At 41.2% G+C, this 24,036-nt stretch overlaps 1 protein-coding gene across 10 annotated transcripts in view; it reads left to right on the forward strand.

Moving 5' to 3' along the window:
• LOC105684366 (forkhead box protein P1) overlaps nt 1-24,036 on the forward strand; it is a 197,852-nt gene that overhangs the window by 76,345 nt on the left and 97,471 nt on the right. For all 10 annotated transcript variants that reach the window (XR_007278658.1, XR_007278659.1, XR_007278657.1 and 7 more), the window contains exon 2: nt 3,516-3,623. Coding sequence is in view for 6 of the 10 variants with exons in the window: in XM_020851379.3 (XP_020707038.2) it covers nt 3,516-3,623 (108 nt within the window). In the remaining 4 variants the exon portion in view is untranslated. The remainder of the gene's footprint in view (nt 1-3,515; nt 3,624-24,036) is intronic.

The raw sequence follows: 24,036 nt of genomic DNA on the forward strand, positions 1-24,036 counted from the left end.
TAGTTTTACCCGGGTCCCGTTGGTCTCGCGGCGGAGGAGAAGAGAAAAGAAAAACAAAAAACGAGGGAAAACAATAAAAAAAAAAGAAAAAGAAAAAAAATGAAAAAAAAAAATGAATAAGAAGGAACGAGTGGAAAAAAAAATTATGTACATATATATCATAGGTACGTTGCATGGTTATTGAGCTTTTATGGCCGAAATTTTGACGTAAAAAATTGTTATTTCTACGCTTTTTGACTTTATGGAAATAACACCACCGTGGCTTGTGTATATTATTTTTGTACTTCTCTTATCTCAACCACGCCGCCGCGCTATTTTCTTCAATTTTCAAATTGTATTTGTTTAGTTTTTCTTTTCCTCCGACATTTTTCACCTTTCTTCGTCTTCCGGATTTCGAATGGAAAATTGCTCGAAATTTCGTACACTCCTATCCCCATTTTTTTTCTTGGCCTCAACATCACGAATCGAGGATTGGTTAAAATTTTCGATGAGTTTTCAATTGCTTTTTCATTTCTCCTAATTTGTTTTTTTTGTTTTTTGTTTTTTTTTTTTCTTACCTTCGACATTTTGCGTGAAACGTGAACGTGTACAGCGGTGTTTCCGTCGTTATCTCGTTAAACGCGTACTAATGTGGTGTAGAATTTTGCGGTCTGCGGTCTCGAGAGTGTAAGCTACACACCTATTCGAGATGCCGTGGTACACGGAGTGCGCCTGCCGTAAGCTACGAGCTTCTCTCTTAACATCGCAACTCAGCTATCTAGACACACCAATTTCACGGCACTTAAACACAGCTTAAGTGATAGTCAAGGATTAAATAAAGATTAACAGTAAGATTACCGTAGGAGTCCTGTTTATCGGGCCGTGTAACGAGGCTCGAGAACCAGAAGGACGTATCCCGCAAAAGTGAGGGGAAAAAAGAAAAGAATGAACACAAAAAAAAAAAAAAAAATCGATCGATCGATCGATCGAAAAAATTTAATGCGAGAAGAAAAATTTCATCGAACTCTTTTTTTTTTTTCGTTCGCTCATTATTTTCTCAGTAGTTTTTTTGTTTTCGTTTATACGTAATACACAAGTATACGCGTGCGTTACATACGTACGATATTATCAAATTGAAATAATGTTTACGTTACGCCTTTGATTATCGGAAATTTATCATAATTTCCGGATGTTATATGCACGCGTGCGATAATATTATCTGTCAAGGTCGATCGACGCTCTAACACGTGATAATTCGTTATCGATGAATGTATACGTATGTACATACGTATGCGTGCGTAATGTACACGATTTGACAATTTGTGAATCGCGTTCGGTTTATCAGAAGAGCGAAAGAGAGAGAGAGAGAGAGAGAGAGAGATAGGGAGATAAAGGAAAAAACAAAAGCGAAAAAATGAAGATGAAGTAAGAGAGGAGAGTTCGTATCGTGGCCTTCGGCGATGCTGTTGCCCTCTGACTTCGTGTACACGTACACATCGTGCACATATTCATCTACCAATTCCCCACACATCATATACCCATTACGTATATTTTTGCTCAAATTTTTCGCGATGCGTCGCAAATTCAACGTCCGCAGGCTGGAAGAGATGATCGGTAATCGTTGCTACGACGATTCGAGAAAAACTAAAAAAATTCGATGAAAAGATGGAGATTATTTCCGCCGAAAGACTTTGTGAGGGGGTTACGTGTGCGTGTAGCGGCGGGTGTCGGGGGCGGGGTGGGGGGCGGGGGGGGGGGGGGGGGGGGGCGGGGGGGCGGGGGCGAAGGGGGAAGAAAAAGGGAGGGCATATCCCGGGCACCCGGCAAACTTAACAAAACAATTTGTTCTTAAGCAAACAGCGGCATCCGGTTTACTTGTGAATAAACAACATATTTATTTTTAGAGGCGGGTACGGTCTAGCTAGTTCTCTGTATCCTTGTACACATATACCTATGTATGCGCACGTATATGTACGTACATATACACACCTATATTAATCCCATGTAATTTGTATACGCACGTGCGTGCGGAGGAACACTCGTGCGTGATACGCGCCTCTCTAAATTTTTAGGTTAGAAGAATTTCTCCCATCGACGGTCAGCAAAAACGTGGTAACCGACAATTTTGAGAAAACTTGAGAGAACGAAATACCGCAACTCTTGACGCGCGTTTTTACGGTAGTCAATTTTTCTTTCGAGATTTTCGTTCTTCTCCTTATCTCTTCTTTTTCTTTTTTCTTTTTTTTTTTTTCTTTTTTTTTTTTTTTTACATTCTCTCTCTCAATTTTTATCGCGCATAGATTCCGCGCTCCCGCGTATACCGCGTATAGGTATGCGGAGAGTACGGAGGAGGTATACTACAGGCATCACGAAATCGGCGGCGCGTTTCGTACTTCCGCGATGTGCTTAGGGAATTTTAAATGCGTTTTATGTACAGAAGCAATCTGAAATGGTGCATATAAATCTTTTTCCGAATTATTATTACGATCACCTCAGGTATTCTCGTTTTTTTTTTTTCTCTCTTTCTTCTCATCCCCCTCCTTCTATGTTTCTTCTTTTGAGTTTCTTTTTTTTTTCTTCTTTCTTCCGCTTCTTCTACGAGCCCGAGGGGCACTCTTCGATCCGCACGTTTTATATGACGTGTATTTTCCACTGACATATATACGCCGGCCTATAATGTGTCGTAAAACGATAAAAAAGGTGAAGGGAAAAAAGGGAAGGGAAGAAAAAAACAAATCGCGTGGAGGAAAAGTCAATCTCGCGTCTCGCGGAAGATCGAAATGAAATTTTGGAAAATTTCAAAATCTGAATTTGCGAAAAAATAGAAAAACGAAAAAATTGGCAAAACAATTGAAAACAATGAAATTACAATTCAAAAAAGAAAAGATTAGTAAAAAACGAACCCAATCTCGTATAGAAGATAATAATCAGAGTTTGAAAAATTTCGACTTTCTAATTAGCGAAAAAATTAAAATAACAGGAAAGTTGTCAACAAAAATTGAAAGACAAAAAATCAAATTTGAATTAAAAAAAAAAAAAAAGTAACGCTACCTATAAAGTATATAGGTACATACCGCATATACGGAGGTATACCTACTAACAGCCAGTAGGTACGCCAAGGAAGATAAATTGTACTCATTATACCTGGTGATTTATTCTAAGAGTGGTGCTTCCCCCCCATCTCGTTGGAAGACCCTTTCCCCCTTTCTTCCCTCTTTTCTTCTCTCCCTTATTTCTTTCTTTTTTTGGCTCTTTCGCTCTTGCACTCTAGACTGGCGATAGAAGTTTAAGTTAAAAGAAAAATAAGGCTTATATGGGGTGTAAAAGTTGCCCAAGAGACGCGAGTATCGCCGTGGATTCTGTGATATAAAATTTTCCATATTTTTCAAAAACTGCGATCTTTCGTCGGTTTTGATTTTCTCGTTTTCCGTTTTTCTGGTTTCTGTCGTATCCAGATCGCCAGGATCAATTCTGTCGTACTGGATAATTTTTTGGAATGCAAAAAAAAAAGAATGGTTTTCTTTTTTTTTTTTTAGGGGCATTTAGGAGAGAGTCCATTCGACAACGGATCGTGGATTAAGGAACATTTTCAACCAACCGCAGTGCCCTGGCAATCGAGCCTACGAGGACAATCAAGATACGGTGTAAGTATTGTTCTTTGAAATTAAATCGACACGAAATTTTTTTTCTCAAAATTCACCCCCGCTGAATTCCACGTACAATGGTGAGCAGTCGCTTTTTTCTCTCTCCGGTGCGAAGGAGAGTGGTGAAAAAAAAGGGAAATAAAAATTAATGTGATACGATACTGAAGAGAATTAAAAAAAAATAAAATAAAATGTCGAAAGAATGTACCGGATAGTGCTCATAAAAATTCTCAAATGAAAAGAAATTTATCCACTCGTTGTCATCCGGTGTGGTTTGAAAAATTAGATCGGGTGCTTTGTTTCGTTTTTTTCTTTTTTTTTCTCCTGTAAAACATACACATAGATTTTTACGGGGTGAAATTTTATATCCCCCAAATTTTGCAATAATTGAATAAAAATTTTATTCTCTTCTTTCTCACTTTTTTTAAAAATTTCTTTTCGTTTTGTTTTTTCATCTCTTATCTCGCTCTATATTTATACGAATACCATTCCGAAATTTTCTTTTTGACTAAATTCAAACTGCACCCCTCTGCCTCCCCCCTAACATTCTGTGTTCTTTGCTTACTTAAGAGGCGAAGTATATAGCTGTAAGTACGCACACGCGATATACTCTCGCAGAACGCCGTAAAACTCTTTTGGGTATGATGTATAAATTATTGTTTCTTTTTTTTTCTTCTGTTTCTTTTACGTTATTCTTTGTTTTGTCAGAAAGCTGTTTATCTTAGAATTCACTCCCTTATGTAATAATTGTGCGTGGGTAGCACCTATGTATAATTCGTCATTTGTTCTTTATTATACTCCACACACACACATATATATATATTCATATATATATACGTAACCACTTTTTATTTAATTTCTCAACAATTCACTTCCTTCCTCCCATTATTATAAAACCAACCCCGTAGGTACTTTTCTCCCCGAACAACTTCCGAATAAATTTTTTCGAGGTTTCATGATATATTTTTCTTTGCTCGTTCCACTTTCCGCCAACTTCACGTCGATGGAGAAAATAATTACCTGTACAACGTTGATGAGAAAAAATGATTAGAATCGGCAAATAATTATAATTATGCAATCCTTTCCGAGACCGAAGGATGTTTGAATTTTTTTGATGTATTTGAAAAGAATGAAACAAAACGCATCTGTAGCAGCGGTAATCGTTACTTCGAAAAGTCACACGAACGGATGTAATATTGGGAAAGTGCAAAAAGGTAATAGAAACATCCGCAATAAATTTGTTTCAACGGAATAATGACCTGTTTGGCTATAAATGCTTCATACATACGTACGCAAATGTTTGTAGAAACATTCCGAGTTTCCGGTTTCTCATATAAAATGACGTGTGTATACTCAGATTTATTATTATACTCTCATACAATTAGTCATTGAGGACTTACGAAATGCGTCATAATATATTCCTGAGAATTTTTTTCTCAATAGTTTGCTGATAAATAGGTGTTCTGATACCGAGAATACGTATACCCATACCGATCGTGTAGTTACATTTATGTATATTATAGGTACCTACACAAATTTGAATCCCCCGCTTTGACAAAAAATGTCCTATATATACCGCTAGCACGTACACCCATCACATATAAGCGTAACAGTCATATACCAGTGTGGGAATATCTACTGATATAGCAATTTTTCATCACTCGCTTTGTCAAAAAATGTACTATATATACCCCTAGCACATACACTCATCACATATATACGGGTACCTGTCATATACCCGTGTGGACATACATATCTACTCGTATAGCAATTTTTAATCACTCGCATTGTCAAAAAATACACCATAGACACTTTGATATACATATATGAATATGGCTCTATGCATATATACGAACACTTTTTACATACCCATTATCTACATGTAGATTTATGAGTAGATTTGACCACAAAATTTTTCGTCGCTCGTTTTGTCGAAGAACGCACCATACAAGAATTTGCGAGCTGCCATAACCTAACTAGCCTACTGACCTACATCGTACAGCCCTTTTTCGTACTACTACGCGTAGTGGGAGGGGTACTCGTAGTAAACGCTGATTGGCCGCTGCCGCTCGTTCGTCGATGCATTCATAAGTGCGTGTTCTCTATGCTCCAAAAAATCAGAGCAACGTCACCTGGCTTTCGGGCGAGAACGGTCGATTTTAAAACTCTCATAACTTTTTGAAAAATGAACGCAGATGGATGAATCTTAGATGGATTTGAATCTTGAACTCTCAACTTGTAGAGACGGTGAACGAAAAAGATTCTCGTCTCTTATTTCTTCGGCACGATCGCTCCAAAACGATTGGTGCGCGAGTCTGCTTTCCGAGAGAAAAAATTCAAAGCAACGCATCGGGAAGGCATTCTTGTTACCTTCAAAATCAGTTTGTACCCAAAATCAAAGAATCACGTAACCTCTGAAATTCTCTTTTTTTCTTCGTTCGAAAATCTTTTTTCGCCGAGCTGCGCCAGTTCAGAACGCAAAAAACTTAAAAAAAAAAACTACAACCTCTCACAGAATAGCATAATTGAAAGTCAATTTGGTACTCGTGACTTTTTTTTTTTAAATTCTGGTCTCCGTTTCACGTCGTTTCGGCGGATAAATTTCTCACAGCGTATCGGAGACGGACATAATTGGGAAAATGAAAAAGGAGAGTAGAGAAAAAAAAAGAAAAACCCAGAAAGAGAAAACATCTGAAATCTCTTGCTCCTGAGGGTTTTAGGTTATGCAGAACGCATACACTCGGTTCTCCATCTCTTTCTATATGCTAGGTACTTATAATTGCGTAATACCTATAACGTGGTTTGCTGCTGGCTATGTACGTGTACCTAACACACACGCACGCACACGCACACACACGCGTACGTACGAACGTCGCGACTATTTTAATGCGAATGCGAATTAAGAGACGAGAGCGAAGCGATATAGAGAAAGAAAAAGAGGTATCGAGACAACGGGAGAAAGAGAGTTGGAAACCGAGGGTAAGATGGAGAAGAGTCTCGTCGCTGGGGGTTTGAGAGTTGCTGCTTCTGCTGCTGCTGCTGCCGGGAGAATAAGATCCACTCCTTGATTACAGAACTTTTTACCTAATTACATAACGTTGTTAGCATTTACAACGTCGCGACGGTTTCATACCCTGACTACTAATATAACCGAGCTGGCGTCGATTAGCCTGTACCACCTGAAATTATTAAACCACCCCCCCCCTCCCCATCCCCCTGCCCATCCCCCTGCCCATCCCACTGCCCCTCCCCCCCCCCCCCCCCGACCCTCCCACTATTCGTCTGCCTGCAAGGTGTCCCTGCACTTTCCTTACTTTTTTTTTTTTTAGCCCTTTTCTGTTTCGATTGAAACGAATCACAATCGCGTTGTGTATAGGTGGAATTATTTTTTTTTTTTTTGGGAACGAGGAACAATTTTTTTTTCGAAATCCTTAATCGGGCGTATTGCCTACTCTTTCTCTTTCTGTTTATGAAAAAATTCGAGTGTTTTAGTTTTCTGAATTTAAAAAAAAAAAAAATCTGCGCATCGATTCGTCATCTTTCGTATCGACGATCGGAAACGACGGTGCCAATTCGGAAAAAAAAAAAACAAAAAAAACGTTTGTTAATTAAGGGTTGATAGATGTCTTCTTTATTTTTTGTCTCTTTCGTTCGGTCGCCGATGAAATTCTCAGTATCGTGCGAATTTCCGAGGTGCGTGTGAAATCGAATCGAGGGATGGAAAATTAATTTTGCGGGTGGTTTTTCGAGGTCAACAATTTGCCGGCAGCATCGCCTAGCCAGCATCGAAGTTTCTCGATACAGCTTGTATATATAGATGTGTACGGTACATAAGCTATACAACAAGCGGGGTGAAATTTTCCCTCCCTCCCTCCTTCTCCCTCTCTCTCTCTCCGTCTCGCTTCCTCTCGTTTCCGACGTCAACGCGACGGAATTCCCGACGCCGCGCCGCTGCCACCCCCCCCCCCCCCCCATTCCTCTCTACCTACCCCATAAAACCTTCTCCGAATACACGGTGAGTGTATATCTATATACGAAACAGCACAACAAGTGGGGGGGGATTTAGCAACAAACTATATCTATATACATGTACACATAAATATATATATATAAAGATATGTATATATATATACAAAAATAGGCGGCAGGCAGGCGCACGAAGTTCATCCCTGAGGAGGGTATACAAGCACGTGGTTATTCTCCCTCTCTTTTTATATCGTGGAACGAAACCGCTGTGAAATATTTCCGTTTCTCTCCAAACAACCCTTCGAGAAAAATTCCTGCTCGTTCGGATGACGGAGAGAGAATCAAGTTGGGATCCTCATTTCATCCCGTTCGTAAAGTAGGAACGAAATAAAAAATTTGAGTGCGCGAAAAATGAAGATTTTTTTCATGTCAAATCCAAATCAATTCATTCGTAAAAAGTCCTCCGGTTCGATTTTGAGAAAAATTGTCGAGGATCGAAAAATTTCATTGGTCCCGAAATTTTTTGTTTCTTTTTTTTGCTTCCTCCTATCGATGGTTTCCGTAGGTCTGATTGGAAGAGTGAAAAAAAAAATGAGGACTTCTTTTGAAATCCGAACAAAATTAATTCGCAAAATCCTTCGGTTCAATTTTCCGAAGAAAATTCTCCAAGATCGAACATTTTCTTTCCCCTTCTCTCATCTTCGGTCCGTGGCGTGTGCGATTCCGGTCGAAAGAAATGCAGGAAAGAGAAAAAAAAAAAGAAAAAAAAAAAAACTAAACTTCGGGGTTCAAGTTTATAGCATCTGTAGCGTAAGTTAAATGTATGTAACTTAGCGTCGAGGATCAGACGTGGAGGACCGCGGTAAAAATTCTCGGTCTCAATAATTTAGGAAACAGGGAAAATCTCATGAAAAATTTATAATCCAACTCCCAACACCGCGTCGTCTTACGCGGATACGTGTATAATACGCGTACGCGTGTAGAAGGGGATGCCCCGAGACTGCGGGGAGTCTCGAGTCTCCGATGGTCTGGGTGAAAACTGGAAGACGAGGGGGTGGAACGGGGGGGTAAAACGGGGGGGGGGGGGGGGAGGGAAAAGACCCTCTTTCTTAACTCCGTACTCCGCGGCCCTCCGATCCCCCCCCCCCCCCCTCCCCCTCCGCCCCCGCGCCGTTATCCGTCGTTTCGTTTTCCCCCGTTCTCGAAATTTCGAGCAAACTCACCTGAGGCAACTTATCTAAATGTACGTAACTAGATTCCATGTATGTGTGTGTGCGTGTAATGCAGGTACATGTAAAGTCTATAGAGTCGTATATGTATTACACATAGGTGAAGAATATATATATATATAGCATAGCTAGACATGAGTTAACCAAAGTTTAACAACCGAATAATGGCGTAATTATGTTAAGTAACGGTGTAATAAAATATGCACGTATAATACACACGTATTCGGTACACGGGAACCCATGGTAAATCGAAATATTCTTTTTTCGGTTTCTCTATACGTACCTGATCGACGTAGAGCGAGACGTTTGGTTACCTTGGAACAAAAGTCGAACGAAATTTTTCCAAATGAGAATCTAACGTAAAAAATCACCAGGGTGTGTTGCACCTTCATACCGCTGCGCTATATATGGTTCGTCGAGTTATAACTGCAGCGTCTGATATATTTTACCTTGTAAAATGCAGCTTTGCTCATAAATTAGGTATATGGTGTACGACGTGTGTGTGTGTGTCGGTGTGTGGGTGGAAATTACTCGGTACATAGGATGCATGTACGTACCTGCGCATGATGTAAATAGATATATGGGTTGATGTGGCGCTAGCGTATAAGTATACATACGTACATACATACAGTGAAAAGCCCAGATGCCTGGGTTGAAACCCAGCCAAAGCTCGGCAGCTACCCCCAGACAAGGAGCTACCTTCATCCCCCCACCTCCTTCACTCTCTTCTCTTCTATTCTATTCTATTCTATTCTCTTCTCTTCTCTTCCGTTCGCCACCCCACCCCCCCCTCCCTCCTCCCCACCTCCCCCCCTCTCCGCCCCCGGATCCCACCCCGCCATCTTTCTCGCCTTGTTCTTGACTCGGCCAGTAATAACAGTCAAGATTGATAGTTGGAGAAAATCTGCGAGCCAGCCAGCCAACCCTGGAGCCATCTTCGATTTTATTCGCCTTCGACCCCCCCCCCCCCAACCCCCCATCTCCTCGCAAACCCCTTCGACCGTATAAACTACTGCCCAGATTTGTTTCGGCCATTTTACATTCCCGTACACTCAGCTTCTTTTCCTCGAGAACTCGACTCGGTAAATTTTTCAAACTCGACGACTCCGATGATCCAGGTGTGGTCCGAGGTGTTCCAAAAAATTTCAAATCACCAAACACCGGACATTGGCCAATCCTGGCGAAGGATCGTTCGAAGGTAACTTTCGGAGAGACCAAAATCGCCGATTGATCTAATTGGAAACGATCCCATTTTCAGTTTGGATCGTTTCGAAGGTTGAAAAAAAATTTGAAAACCTTGACAGGATTTTGGTACCTTTTGATTGGATTTTCGGAAAGAAGGTGGGGTGGGGGGGGGGGGGGGGGGGCGATGGGGGTGGCCAGAGGATCTGGAAGGGCACGTCCTATCCGAGTGTGTCCGGCGAGACGTGCGTTCGCCCGGAGTACGTTGTACTCGACGGGACGAGGCGAAGGTGAAGGAGAAGGAGACGCGGACGTAGAGATGGAGACGGAGGACGGAGGACGGAGGACGGAGGAGAAGGAGAAGGTGAATATCGGAGGAGAAGGTGGAAGAGGATGAGGAGCCCCGTTGAAGTTGTAGGCGGTACTGGAGAATTCTGCGGGGGCGTGTCTCCCGATAGAGCAGGTGGAAAGGTGCGCGTCCGCTACGTCGGCTCCGCCTTTCGACGTCGACGCTGCCCGCGACCGACGGAGGAGAGGAGAGGAGAGGAGATGAGACGAGACGAGAGAAATATCGAAGAGTGTACATACGTATTACATATGTATGTATACCTCCTATGTACGTACGCCAGAAAACTCCCTCGGTAAATGAGAGGAGAAGAGGAAAACCGGATTTTGACCGCCGCCGCCGCCGCCGCCGTCGTAGCCGCCTCCGAGCATCGCCAAGAAAGATACAAAATCAGACGGAAATTTTACAATGGTCAACTCACTCCGGGTGTCAACGCCCCCGGTGACGTACGTACGTAACGACCTATGGATCGGTGTCGCGATCGTTTTCAACCGACTCTCGAAAAATTCGATCTCCCACGTTATCGCGACACCAAAGAAATTCCCAAAGACGGTTGACCTTCGACTCTCCTCGGCTGCGGCGCTAGAAATTTGAAGAATCGAACCCTCTCTTTCTTCGATCACGTCCAGTTCGGATGGTTGCCAATAATGGCCGCGATTTTATTCACCTCCATATTCAGGTGGGATCAGCGTCCTCCAAATTATGGCATCTAACCGGCACCGGAAGACGCATGGCATCAATATTGGCTCGAACCTAACCTAACCCAATCGTCCTTGAATTCGAATTTCCGAGAGGGTATTTTCGATCCGCCATTTTGCAAAAATTGGACGAAACCGAATGCCCCGAATTCTTCGGTAACGAAGATTAGGTTAGGAAAATTTTTGGAACGCCTCGTCGACCTTCGGAAGTGCGGAGGGTAAAATTTGCTCGAGAACGTTGCTTTCGTCCGGGTTGAATTTGAAGAGCGTACGGAAGTGCGACGCGGTGACGATCGTAGCGCGTTTCGAAATAGGGAGGAAATTTCGTACTCGCGGGGTATACGGGGTGGCGGTTACCTCGTAGGAAGAACACCGTCGGAGGACGGGCTATTACACCTCGTCTGCAGCTAAGCCATTACGCCATCTGGTAGAGCGAGGTGTTCGGTATTCGGTGGGCCGTGGGTTAAGCGAGGTGATGTATTGAGATCCCATTGTATCCTTGGGAATCCCCCAAGATTGCCAAACGACCTCTTACCGACATCCCCCGCGCTATGCGAAACCCCCGGACCGTGCGCCACCCCGCACGCCCCACCCCGCGCACCTAATATACCTATACGTCAATTCTACACGTAACCCCGAAGGCCCAAAGGACCCTCGAATCGAAGCCCCGTACCTCTGCGGGGAATCCCCGACCCCACCTCCCCCCCACCCCGCGGAGTTTCGCGTTACAAACCTCCGAATACGATATTCCTCATCTCTGATGCTTTCCCAGGTACATATATCCGAAATTCGGATCAAATCAAAATAATTGCATTTTTATCGTTGATCCGAGAATTTCATCCTTGATCGTCGGGTCGTCACGGTTTCGATGTTCCCGACAATTTTTCTTCGTCCTTAAGGATATCGTCCTTGATTTTTCGCCGGTTTATTGTTTCGAAATTTCGGGAACACCGGATGTAACCGAAGTTATAGCTGCTACGAAGGTGTTCGGGGGATTTTGGTTTGATTAGTTTTTCCGATTCTCTTTTTTCAGTTTTTTTTTTTTTTTTTGCTTTCATTTTTCCCGTCGCGCCGGGACACGCGCGACGGACCGAGGGAAAAAAATTCAAATTTTCGCATCGACCGTCGCCCGTGTGTAGAAGTGCTTTCTGCGGAATATCTACTTCGATAGCAACGCCTGGGTTATTTTATCAGAAACCGGAGGAGGACCTCCGACGCCTTTTTTCCGTACCTATACTAGTTTCCCTCCTCGTATCTGCATTCATTTGTTCATTCTCGCATGCCTCGATCCCCGTCTCCACTTTGCGCGAAACAATTTCGAAAGGAAAAAAAAAAAAGAAAAAATGAAAAGATCGAGTGAAAAAATTGTTAGAATTCTAGATCCTTCTGCACATATTATCAGAGTGAGGTACGTTACGTTAATTTCACAAAATAAATTGGAAAAACGAAACAACTTTATGGAACCGATTTCGGGAATTTTTGGAAAAACCAAATGGAAAACCAGAAATAAAAGCGAGTAAAAAAATTGCTAGAATTCTAGATCCTTCTGCACATTATCAGAGTACGTTGCATCGTTTTTACAAAATGAATTGGAAAAAAAAACAACTTTATGGATAGCCGATTTTGGGGATTTTGGGAAATACCGAAAAAAAACTCAAAAATAGAACCGAGTAAAAAAATTACTGGAATTACAAAATGAGTAGAGAAAAAAAAAAAAAACTATGGGTAGCCGATTTCAGGCATCTGATGGAAAAAAAACGAAAAGCGATTATAGGAAGAAAAATAATTTTTCAAAATTTGGCAAAGCATTATCAAAGGTAACGTATTGAAAATATTCTTGTAAAAAAATTCAAAACGGCCGACGGTTTTTTTCCTTCTGATTCTTTCGGGGGCGTAAAATGTCGTTCACCGTCGGACGCTGGTAGGATGTACGGGTATCCGAAAATCACGAACATTTAAAATAGAAAAGGTATGGGTAATGAGAAAAGAAAAAATGAAGTGAAAAAAAAAATTGTCGACCGAATTCCGCGAAGATTTCGATATGTATACGTTCGGTGTATCGATGACGGGAGAAACTAATTTCGAATTCGTATGTCAATGTGATTAAAAACTCAATTCGTCGAATATCGTGCAGTCAATGTTCTTCGCATCTGATCCGCCAATATCGCTTCGTGGAAATTGAGGTATAAGTTGCTGATCTGTTTCCGTGGAATTAGAAACGGGCGAGCCGACCGCTGTCTTAGAAAAATATATAATAAGATTCTCAGAACGAGATAGTCGAACGAATACGCGCTAATTTTTAATCCGACTAAGGCAAAGTGTTTCAAAAATTATTTTTCAAAAAATCTTGTACACATGTTCACATATTTGATGTTATATATAATGTATCATTATATACACGCATATTCCGCAGGTCCATGTCGCATGGGAACTGGTTTCCCATGGCGTGCCAAAAGTCGATTCCGTTCTCGCATATCATCTATATTTGTCCGAACGAAAAACTATACATGAAGTGAAATCAAATGAAATGCAAAAAGAAGAAGATGGAGAAAAAAAACGCGTCGTATTACGCGAAAAATAGTTATATCTAACTATATTCATAGAACAACACACCTATAAGCTGCACACGCGTGTACCTATTTCACGGGGGAATAAAAATCCCACGGTTTTTGATTTTTTTGATTTTCACGATACGTGTACAATTTATTTTTTATTCTTACGTTCGTTCGCCGTCTCGCGTCAGTCATTAACCCGCGTATATAAACGAGATTTGATCCGATCGAAAAAATTAGCAGAAAAGTGGAGCAAAAAAAAAAATTGTCGCCAATCGAAACAAAAATGCGTCACATCTTGAAAATCTGAGAAGAAGTAAGGAAAAAAAAAGGGGGGAAAAAAGAACAACGATATTTAACTGGAAATAACGTCATCATGGGTGCGCGTGTAATATATATACACGTACGTCCTATATAGTATATATATGGAAATATGCATCTATGTGTATATTTACACGCGCACATAAAGGTATGTATATATGTGGAGTATACCGTGAATGTTTGTGGAAAGAGAGAGGAAAAAAAAAATAAAATTAAAATAAAATAATATATATAACCGTATATTAACAAAAGCAGCGTATGTAATTATATTGTTGAGGTTTTAGAGCACGTGCGTTAGCAAATGATACGGCGGATTGTTTTCGATTAGTCATTATTCACAATCGTCTTGTGTTATGTGTACACTATATTCCATATAGTAAAGTATATGAATTCTCTAGTACACATGAATGAGTTTTTATTGCAAACATATGAATTCGCGCCAGTCACCGTTTCGTCATTTCAATACATCCGCAATGCACCGCGAATTGGAAATTCGAATACGGTACGCGTATCCGATGTGTACGGATTCGAAAATAATATACGAATTTCGAAGCACTTCCGAAATTCACAACAATTCCTGCGACCCCGAAATCAATCGAAATCCAAAAACCAGGATTTTTTACGCAAACATCTTTACTTCGTAAAGTTGAAATCGACGAGAAAGTATGATGATTTTTTGTTTTTTGTTTTTGGTTTCTTGTTCAAAGTTTTTCGTTTTGTCGTTTTTTGTTTTACAATTTTTCGAAAGAATCGAAATAGTTGGTATATACCTATACGCGCGGCACCGATCGTTTCGGGCAAGTAAATACGAAGGTATACGTACACGTTCCGATATATGGAGATTCGATATACGCGCACATACGTACACGACGTGTGTGTGTGTGTGTACACGTATGTTGTACGTGCATACAAAAGTACGTATATAACCAGTTTGTCGGAACTGTTGACAGATATCATTGTACACATAGCAACAATATCCGTTGATTTGTGGTCGGCCGCAAAAGCGTATAGGTACATCGTTTTTCTAATATACATACATCCGCATTGGGTGTACATATATGCACACGAGCAGATAAATAAGTAGATAGCGACCGCGATATCGTACGCATATCAATAGGTTTCCATGCTCTGTGTTTTCATATATATAAACTCGTATCGATTTAATTCTCTTCATCCCGCGTCAGGGTTCAATATGAACCGATACTTTATACCAATAAGTACGAATTCCTTTTCGAAATTTCCCTCGGAGCGATTTACTTCTCCACCTTTTTTTTTTTTTGGTTTCTAATCCAACCTAATATCTCATACACTTTTTCGGTACAGTGATCAATGAGTTACGTGGCCTGATTTTTTGTGCTTTTTTTTTTTTACTTTTTGATTTTGAATTTCGGATTTTCGAGAACGTTGATGCGTTTTTTTGGTGTTTTTATTAGAAGGGTGAAAAAAGAAACGGTCGAAGAAAAAGAAATTTTGGAAGTCACGTTTTTTCTTCTATCAATTTCGATCGATGAATTAATTTTTTTCTCGCTCCTGAAATCCAAATTTGAACCAATAGAGGAGAGAAAAAAAAAAAAGAAGAAAAATTCAGTGATCTCGTGGGGTGAGAAGTGCAGTGAAAAAGTGTCGGAGGTTTCTTGCGAGGGAAAGGAGAGACGGTGGAGCGGGTCGAGATTTTCGTTGGGTCCTCGTAAAACGGTGGGGGGGAAGAAAAAAAAAAAAAGAGACGAAAAGGAGAAAAAAGGAGAGACGATGCGTCGGAAGTCGTCAGGACATTATTAGGACTCCGCATCGAGACCCAGGCGGTGTTGACTGTTGCGCCCGCATGTCCTTCTCAACGAGGCGGGATCCAGTCGACTCTCGAACGAGGAGACTCTACGGTGGTCCAAGAATATATTCCCGTCACGTCCACCGCATCCTTCTAAATCCCGCTTATGGGTATCGCCCCTACCCAAGAAACGTACGTACACGTACAGTACGTACGCATATATATATATATATATATATATATATATCTGTACAGCTTTTATACCCACCACCAACCGACGCAGACGGAAAGCGACGATTTTCGCCACGCGAACATCGAACCTCATCAAAAACTGATCCTGCGACTTGATTTATATTTTTTAATTTTATTTTCTTGCCGATTATTTGATGAGGTTCGATGCAAATTACGTCCCACCGATGACCTGTGATCTAGAAAATCATTTTTTTGCAACAACTGCCTCGAAAACTCAATTTTTTGAGCGCCGAGTGTCGCCCGATTTATTCAGCCTCGACAAACCAATCTACTTTACCGACCGACCGGTTTGAAATTAGAAATTATTTGGTTCCTGATTATTTTGGTTCGTAAAAAAAAAAAACAAGCGTTGCATTACTTTTTAGGTTTTACTTCTCTCAAATTGAATTTGAAAAGCAGATGTTACAAAAAAAAATGATGTGATCGAGACGTCGCAACGTTCGCTTCGAGGTTATGCTGCGTTCTTCCGCTCGGAGCGCCATCTACCAAACTCGCGGTCACGTGACCGCTACATAACCTCTCGCAACGTCTCGATCGTCGAATAATTCGCCGTTTATAATTCCACTTGTAGCGTACACCGCTATTATTCATCTGCATATCTTTCGATTGTTTCATTTTACTTTATTTCCGATCACCGAAGGGGGGGAAGGAAGGAATCGAGGGAGAATGCGGGTGTGGGCTGGTATTTTTTTTTTCTCTCTCCGTGTCTCCGTGCATCGCTCTGAACGAGCGTCGAGCGTCACTCAATATACGAACCCGCAGCATTCGCGAGTCCGCCCGCCCGCCCTGCCCTGCCTTTATTCTTTTCGCTTGCGCTTCCAGTTCGGTGAAAATTTACATTTCCTTTTCGCCCTCGGTATAAAACTGTCTGTTTATCCCACTTTCTTTTAAAGAGCTGGTGGCGGTCTTACCCCCCCCCCCCCCCCCCTCTTTTCTCTGCCTCTCTCTTATTTCCTCACCCCTCGATTCTTCCCGAAAGATCCTCAGACCGCTTCTCGCGTATATACACGGCTCCTATAACTCAACCCCCTCAAAATCAGCCCCCTCCACTTTCCTTCTCGCTTCAGTTTCGTTTCGATTTTCCTCCTTTTTTTCGTCGATATTATTTTTCTCTTTCTTTCTTTCTTTCTTTTTCTATTTTTTTTTTCTTTTTCTTTTGTTTTCTTCGCGTATATATATATATCCTCATACCCTTCGATTCGGATCGCGAAGGGCTGAGGGAGGGTCCTGAGATATTCGACATTTAGAAGAAAATTACCTCCTGATGTATATCCGCTGACAAAAGGATAATCGAAAATATCCCATTATTTAAATATTATTTTTATTATATTCAGATAAACGCGATATTATACGTTACGCGGATATTCGATAGAGGCAAGAGGAATCTCGCGATTTTTTCCTTATCTGTAACACATCTAGTGCCACGCATTAATGAGCGTCACAGAAGTTTGACTAGGAAAAAAAAATCCTTTTTTTTTTTATCACTTTTTTCATCAAAAGATAAAAAGCTTTCGTTTCGATTTCGTTGAAAAAAGAAACAAAAAATCACACACAAAAACTGAAAAAGCAAAAATCACAGATTTTTTTCTTTATTACCACGTCCTTTTTTTTTATCTTATTCCTTTCTTCTTTTTTTTTTATTCTATACTTTACGTCCCTTTCTCATTGTAGCCCCTGAGGAAGACGCGGAGTCTTTTTCCATCTTCTTCTTCTTTTTTCCGTCTCGTGGTTTTGGTGGCTCACGTTTCTAAGCCGGAGCTTTTTCCTAATAAAGCGAGCTTACGTAACTAAATAGAAACATTTTTCCGTTCCGCTGCAATCCGCGTACAGCTTCTCCTCAACTTCTCTCTTCGTCTCCATAATTTCGCTCCCCTTTTTCTTTTTTTCCTTTATTTTCGCTTTCTTGGCCGTCGCAGCTTCCTTTACCTTTTTTTTTTTTTTTTCGCGTCTCACTAGCCTTGCAGTTTAATTTCACCGCGTTAAACGCCTGCACGAGTAATCCTGTCGGATTCTTGAAGTCACCCTGCAGTAAAAAAAGAGGAAAATAAAATGAAATAAAATCTGCACGGACCTCATTATAATATCTCAACCCGAACGTTTCTGTTTCACGTATACATATATATATATATATTCACTTCGAATTGAAACATTATTTCCCGTGAATCACCCGAAATATTTCTTTCCTTTTTTTTCTTCCATTGCAATTTTGGTCTTTTTCTCTAATCACTCGTAAATCACGGACTCAAAATTGCAGCGTTATTAAGAAGTCAAATTTTTTTTTAGGGGGTGTTTTCTTGCTTTTCTCTTTTCATTGCTTCTCTCGAGTGTCTTTTCTCTCTTTGTCTCTCTTCTGTTGTTTTTTTTTTCCTTTTTTTTTTTTTGGTCGAAGAGCAATAAACTGGCAGACGCCAATAGCTGAGGATTTTTTTCCCTTTTCATTTATATCTTTTTTTTTTCTTTTTTCTTTTTTCTTTTCATTTCTTATTTTATGGGGTAAGAGGAGCGGATCCGAACCGTCGTCCCCCTCCCCTCCTCATACTGTGCGCGACGTTGCAGAGCGTTGTCGCTGTTTGACGAGTCGTGATAATTGGAGATTTGAAATAAGACAACAGCTGAGAGACGCGAGCGCGGGCCTGCGCCCGCTACGATGAGGTGTATAATAATACGTTAGGTATTCGGGTGGAAATAAAAATTGGCTAAACCGGGTCGGAAAAAAAAACGAGTCGAAGAAAAAAACGATAAATGAAAATAATTTCATCGAATAAACTTCGATATAAGTAGTTGAATGGAACAAAATGAAAAAAGAGATCAATGAAACAAAATTAGAAAGTATGTGGACGATGAAAAAAAATTAAAAAAAAAAATAAAGTCAAATAAAGTACCTGGGGAAACGAAAATTTTCATTCACAATCGAGCTGGAAAATTTGATTCACCGTCGTAATGCGGATGATAAGCAAAAACAAAAATCGCCAAAATAATTGACAATTTTCTGGAGGTCGATTTTCCGTTCGCGGTACACAAGATGTACCCATTCATTTTTATCACGTCTACATCAAATTTTGTTTCTGCTCGTTTTTTCTCCCTACCTCAGGGCGCGAAAAGAAGATGTGCCACGTTGCAGCGTGAAAGATGGTGTATGAGTGAAGTGAGAGGAGAAAAAAAAAGAAGTGAGAAAAGAAAACTGAAAAAAAAATAAAAAATAAGAACCAACGAACGGTGTGCGTTGCGTTGAGAAAAGGGCTTTTGGGAAAAATTGAGTAATTATTCGGTATAGGCTTGAAAAATTGCCACCTAATCCTTGAATCGATGGCTCGGAAGGATATGGGAATAGAGATTCTCCCTTCACTCCCTCACCTTTTCCCTCTTCGTTTCTGTTTTTTTTTTTCTTCTCCTTTTTTTTTCTTGCTCTCTCCCTTCGCTCTCCCCCCCTCGCCCCTATTTTCCTCAGACACCCCCCTCCGCTGCAAAGTAGCTGCTACTTAACGTTCGGAAAGAAGGGCGAAAAAAAAAAATGAAGAAAAGTAGGTACCGCGAGCGTACGGGTGCGCGATAATCACAATGACTACGATAATAATAAAAACTGATAATAATAATAATAATGATAATAATAATAACGATGACGATGGCGTAACCCGTGTCAGAAAAACCTAACCTATATATATGCACGGGATATAGATTGACTATACGTACAACACATAGGTTGCCACCGATATCAATATCGCAATAACGAAATGATTGCAGACGGTTTACAACGCGCGGGGTAGAAAAACCATTTCTCATAACCTCTCCGAGGCTAAGCTTCGCTTTCATCCCCCTTTTTCTCACCCCGTCTTCATCGCCTTACTCTCCAACGCCTCCTCATCCTTCTCTTCATCCTTCACCACGAATTTCACCATCTTTTTTTCTTATCTTTTTTTTTCTATCGTTTTCCAAAAAATGTAAGATGTGATAAGCAGAAGAATTTGAAAACTTGATTCCCTCATTTTTTCTTATCTCTGGTTTGTTTGCGGATGAAATAAAAAAATCGCAGTACTATTTGAATGAAATTTGGAATGATTTTTCTTCACGTTTTTTGTTTCACGTTTCTCTTTTTTTTTTTTACTTGTTTTTTTTTTTTTAATTTCATTCGCCAAAAGCTCGAAATTCCGAAGCACCGAAAAACGCAGACGTTCGGTATCTCGAAAATATTTTACCGGTCGGAAAATAAAAAGAAGATAGAAAAAGAGCGATGCATAATTTATAAAATGGCATTAAACTGTCCTGTGTCCTCAACGGTGGCGAATCGGTGAGTTAACTTTAGGTTATGTTGAGTTGAGTCTTGCGGGGGTTGGGAGCGAATCGACGGCAGAAGGGGGAGGTGAAGGGAGGCGGGTTCGGTAGTTGATGGGTTTAAAGTAAGGATATACTGCTGGGGTAAGAAACATATTAGCTCGACTTAAGACTTGGCATAATGATCCTCGGAACGATATAACCTTTATGTTCGCCGTCGCCTGCGAAGAGCGAAAAGGATAATAATACAGAAGTAAAAAGAGATCAAGTGTCTCCAAAAAAAAAAAAAAAAAGAAAGGAAAAGAAAATCAAAAAATGAAAAAGAAACAGAAAAACCAAAAATAAAGAGAGAAAAATATCGGACGAAAGAAAATAAAAAAGCGACGAACTGGCGCGGAAAGGGGGAAATCGAGATGAAGATGGAAAAAGCAAAGGAGCTGAGCTAGATATTGCGCAATTTTCTTTTTCTTTTTAATAATAAAATAAAAAAACGAGACACCAAACGGAGTGAGACGGAAAGCTGAACACATCTCGTGAATCAGAAACTGCTCAGAGTCCACATCTATATGTGTGTGTGTGTGTGTATACGTATATATACAGCATATATATACCCCTACCCCCGTTTTTCCCCCACCCCCCTTGAAACGAATGAGAATGAAGTTGGGGAGTGAAGCACTGAGGTGAAAATAAATGCCAGACTTTAAGAACCGCGCCGACCTCTGATTGTGGCAGCGACCCGCGATCCTCTATATATACGAGTTTAGGTGTATAAAATAAGATAGAGCGAAAGAGCAAAATGAACAAAAAAAATAACAAAATAAAATAAAAGAAAAGAAATGAAATGCAAAAAAGCAAAAAACAAAAATGAAAAGAAAAGAAGTATAAGGGATAGAGAAATACGAAAGGACTCTGAAATTCATTCAGAGCCGGAACGATGCCTCCGGTGACGCTGATCCTCCTTTAAATGGTTAACCGCAAATTGTTATTCATTGAAGAGAAAAAGAGAAAAAAAAAAAAAAAACGGAGTGAAAAAATAAAAAAGGAAGGAAAGGTAGAATGGTAATTGAGGATATCTATTTTATTTCCGCAAACCTAGATACACACATATATATTTATTTTGCTATTTTCTTTTTTCTTCGTACTTTCGAAAAAGCACTTTTTCGCGTTTCCGATCACGAATAAAACGAGGAGAGAAAAAAAAATATATATATATATATATATATTAGATAGACACCTCATTCGTAAAATTTCCGAGGGGTCAGTCCATTCCTCAGGATGTGCCAGTACCCCCTGACCGTTTCCCACACTAAATATGGTCAGTGAGTTGCAATTTCAACCCCCGCGTTTCTCGTTTCTCTACATTTTCTTTTTTTTCTCTCTTCTTCAACACCAAGAACGTGTGTTGATATAAATTGTACCCTAATGTGTACGTCTATATCCGGAGAATCGCATAAATTTCAAGCGAATTTACCGTCCAGTTTACCGTTTTCCTATTTTTTTTTCTCTCTTCTTTTCCCTTTTTGAGAGAAAAATTCAAAAACTAGGAGAATAAGAACGAGAAAAGAACAGAGATAACGCGTTGGCAGAATCTTTGGAGTGAATCCCGCGGCTGATGCGCACGTCGAAGCGATTGGTACAGATTCATCATTTTTGATGCCCCGAACGGATTGTCTGCACAGAGTAAAACGAGAGAGGGGGGAGGGGGTGAGAGGAGACGACAGTCTGCGGACAGATCGACCACTGGAGGTCATTAATTATTCCGGATTTCATCCACGTCGGTCTCTCCATTGTACAGATTCTCGATATATACACGTGAAGCGACGTTGCGGTATATATGAATATTTTTCTATTTATCAAACGAAAAAACAAAAACTATCATACCAATTGAAAACCGTACCATCAACTCCGTATTTGCACTCAATTTGCCTCCGTCGGAACGAGAAATTTGGGAAGAAAAAAAAAAAAATTAAAAAAAAAAAAAAGAAAACGAAACTAAAAATACGACGACGGTAATTGGCGGAGAATGCCCCATAGATTGCGATCACGTGTCTACGGGGGCACCAGCGCCATCTCGTCATCTGGATCGCCGTTGTTTTCTTTGAAGTGGATTTCTCGTACGATGAGAATTGAACGCGAAAATCGTTGCAACGCGTCATTTTCTTTGATTTTGACCCAGTGGCGCGGGCGGCTCGAGGGCCGATCCTTCAGCTTAAAATTAGTCGGATCACGCTCTCCGCGAAGTTCAGTATGTGTAATGTAACTTATTATATTCATACCCCCCCCTCCCCATTAGCATCGGAGTCCAGTTTTCAACCGACTTTAACCTCCCCAATTATCAGAGACTTTAACGTAATCCTATTACCGGCTAACGTCAGCTCATTATTTTATAAACTCTGTATAACCTAACCTACGATGTCCGACGCTAGACTTTCGTGCCGTCTCAAAGCCGTGGAAATAGCGTATCGGAATCCACTGGTTCACCGATTAAACCGCACCGGAATATCGTTATCGTCGAATTTGAATAATTTAACCTCGTAGTAAAAAGGAAGCTCCCAGCTCCTTTTTTTTTTTTTCGAGGTTACCGCTCACGGCGAAAAGTACGAAGCGGTGGTCCGAGTGGTCTGGATGCTTCTACGGACAGTTATATACACGGGGTTCGAATCTAAACAGGATGCGTTAAACAAACGTTGCGGTATATACATACAGCAGCGGGGGGGAGGGGGGGGGGGGGTAGAAAACCCATTAGAGAATCGGGGCCGAAACCGACGGACTATAATACGTGAACCCGAACGATTTTGAAACGTGTCCGACGACGTAGTTGAAAACGAACGGGGCGCATATCCATCCCCGTCGGTGTTCGGTATAACGTGTGTAACTACCTTCAAGTAGATCTATGTTTTCAGAAACATCCCAAACAAACATTAACAGACGTGAACGTAGGAGCTAAGAGAGCCGACGGTTTTAACCCCCTCGCTTTTCCTATCTCCGGTTTTAAACCGTTACCTCCACGATTACCGACAAAACGCGTTCGCGAATCACCTCCTGTTTCGGGGGGGGGGAGAAATTTTTGAAAAATTCATCGCGCTCGCCGATCGGGGCTCGTTCGATCGATCGATCGATCGACGAACGGATGTGCCGATAATCGCGAACCGCGCGTGAACAAAAAAAAAAAAATAGAAATCAGACGAAGTAAATCCCCGAGAGTTTTATTCAGATGGTACACAGGTTAGGGGTCTCCGTGACTCCTGATTATCAGGAGAGACATAAACCCGGAACGCACGTTCCGTTTCGTTTCCGTTACTCCTCGAAATCTCCACGAGGAGTAAAACCGTCCAATCAGACTGTCCGGGGTGGCGTGGGGCCTCGAAATGAAGTCTACGAGAAGGCCAGAAGTTGCAGCCGAGCATCGCCGGTCGGGTATAATCGGGTGTCCACACCTCTGTTGTCAGCTAATGTCCAGGACCATTGTAGTCCGTCGAGGGGTTCCCGAAGATCCCGCGCGTAACGCGAACGAACCCCAGCGCGAAAAAACGAACGCCGCGAAGAAAAAGGGAAAAGGGGAAGAAAAAAATCGGAAGGGGCCGGGGGGGGGGGGGGGGGGTGGCGAGGACCTGAGCCGCGGACTTTGTTAGCTGGATATCCTTGACCGAGACGGTTTAACTTGGGCTTCTCGGCTTCGGATTTAACAGTATAGCTTTATCAGGCGAGTGACCAATCCGGCTAAAGCTCTTCCACTATAAACGGCTAAACAAAGAGGCGTCCATTCCTCAGGACGCGGGGACTCCCCCGGCCACCCGGATTTCTTTTTCTTCTCCGCTCCCTTTCAAAAGGAC

The sequence above is a fragment of the Athalia rosae genome, chromosome 5 (genome assembly GCF_917208135.1).
Source record: "Athalia rosae chromosome 5, iyAthRosa1.1, whole genome shotgun sequence".
NCBI lineage: Eukaryota > Metazoa > Arthropoda > Insecta > Hymenoptera > Athaliidae > Athalia > Athalia rosae.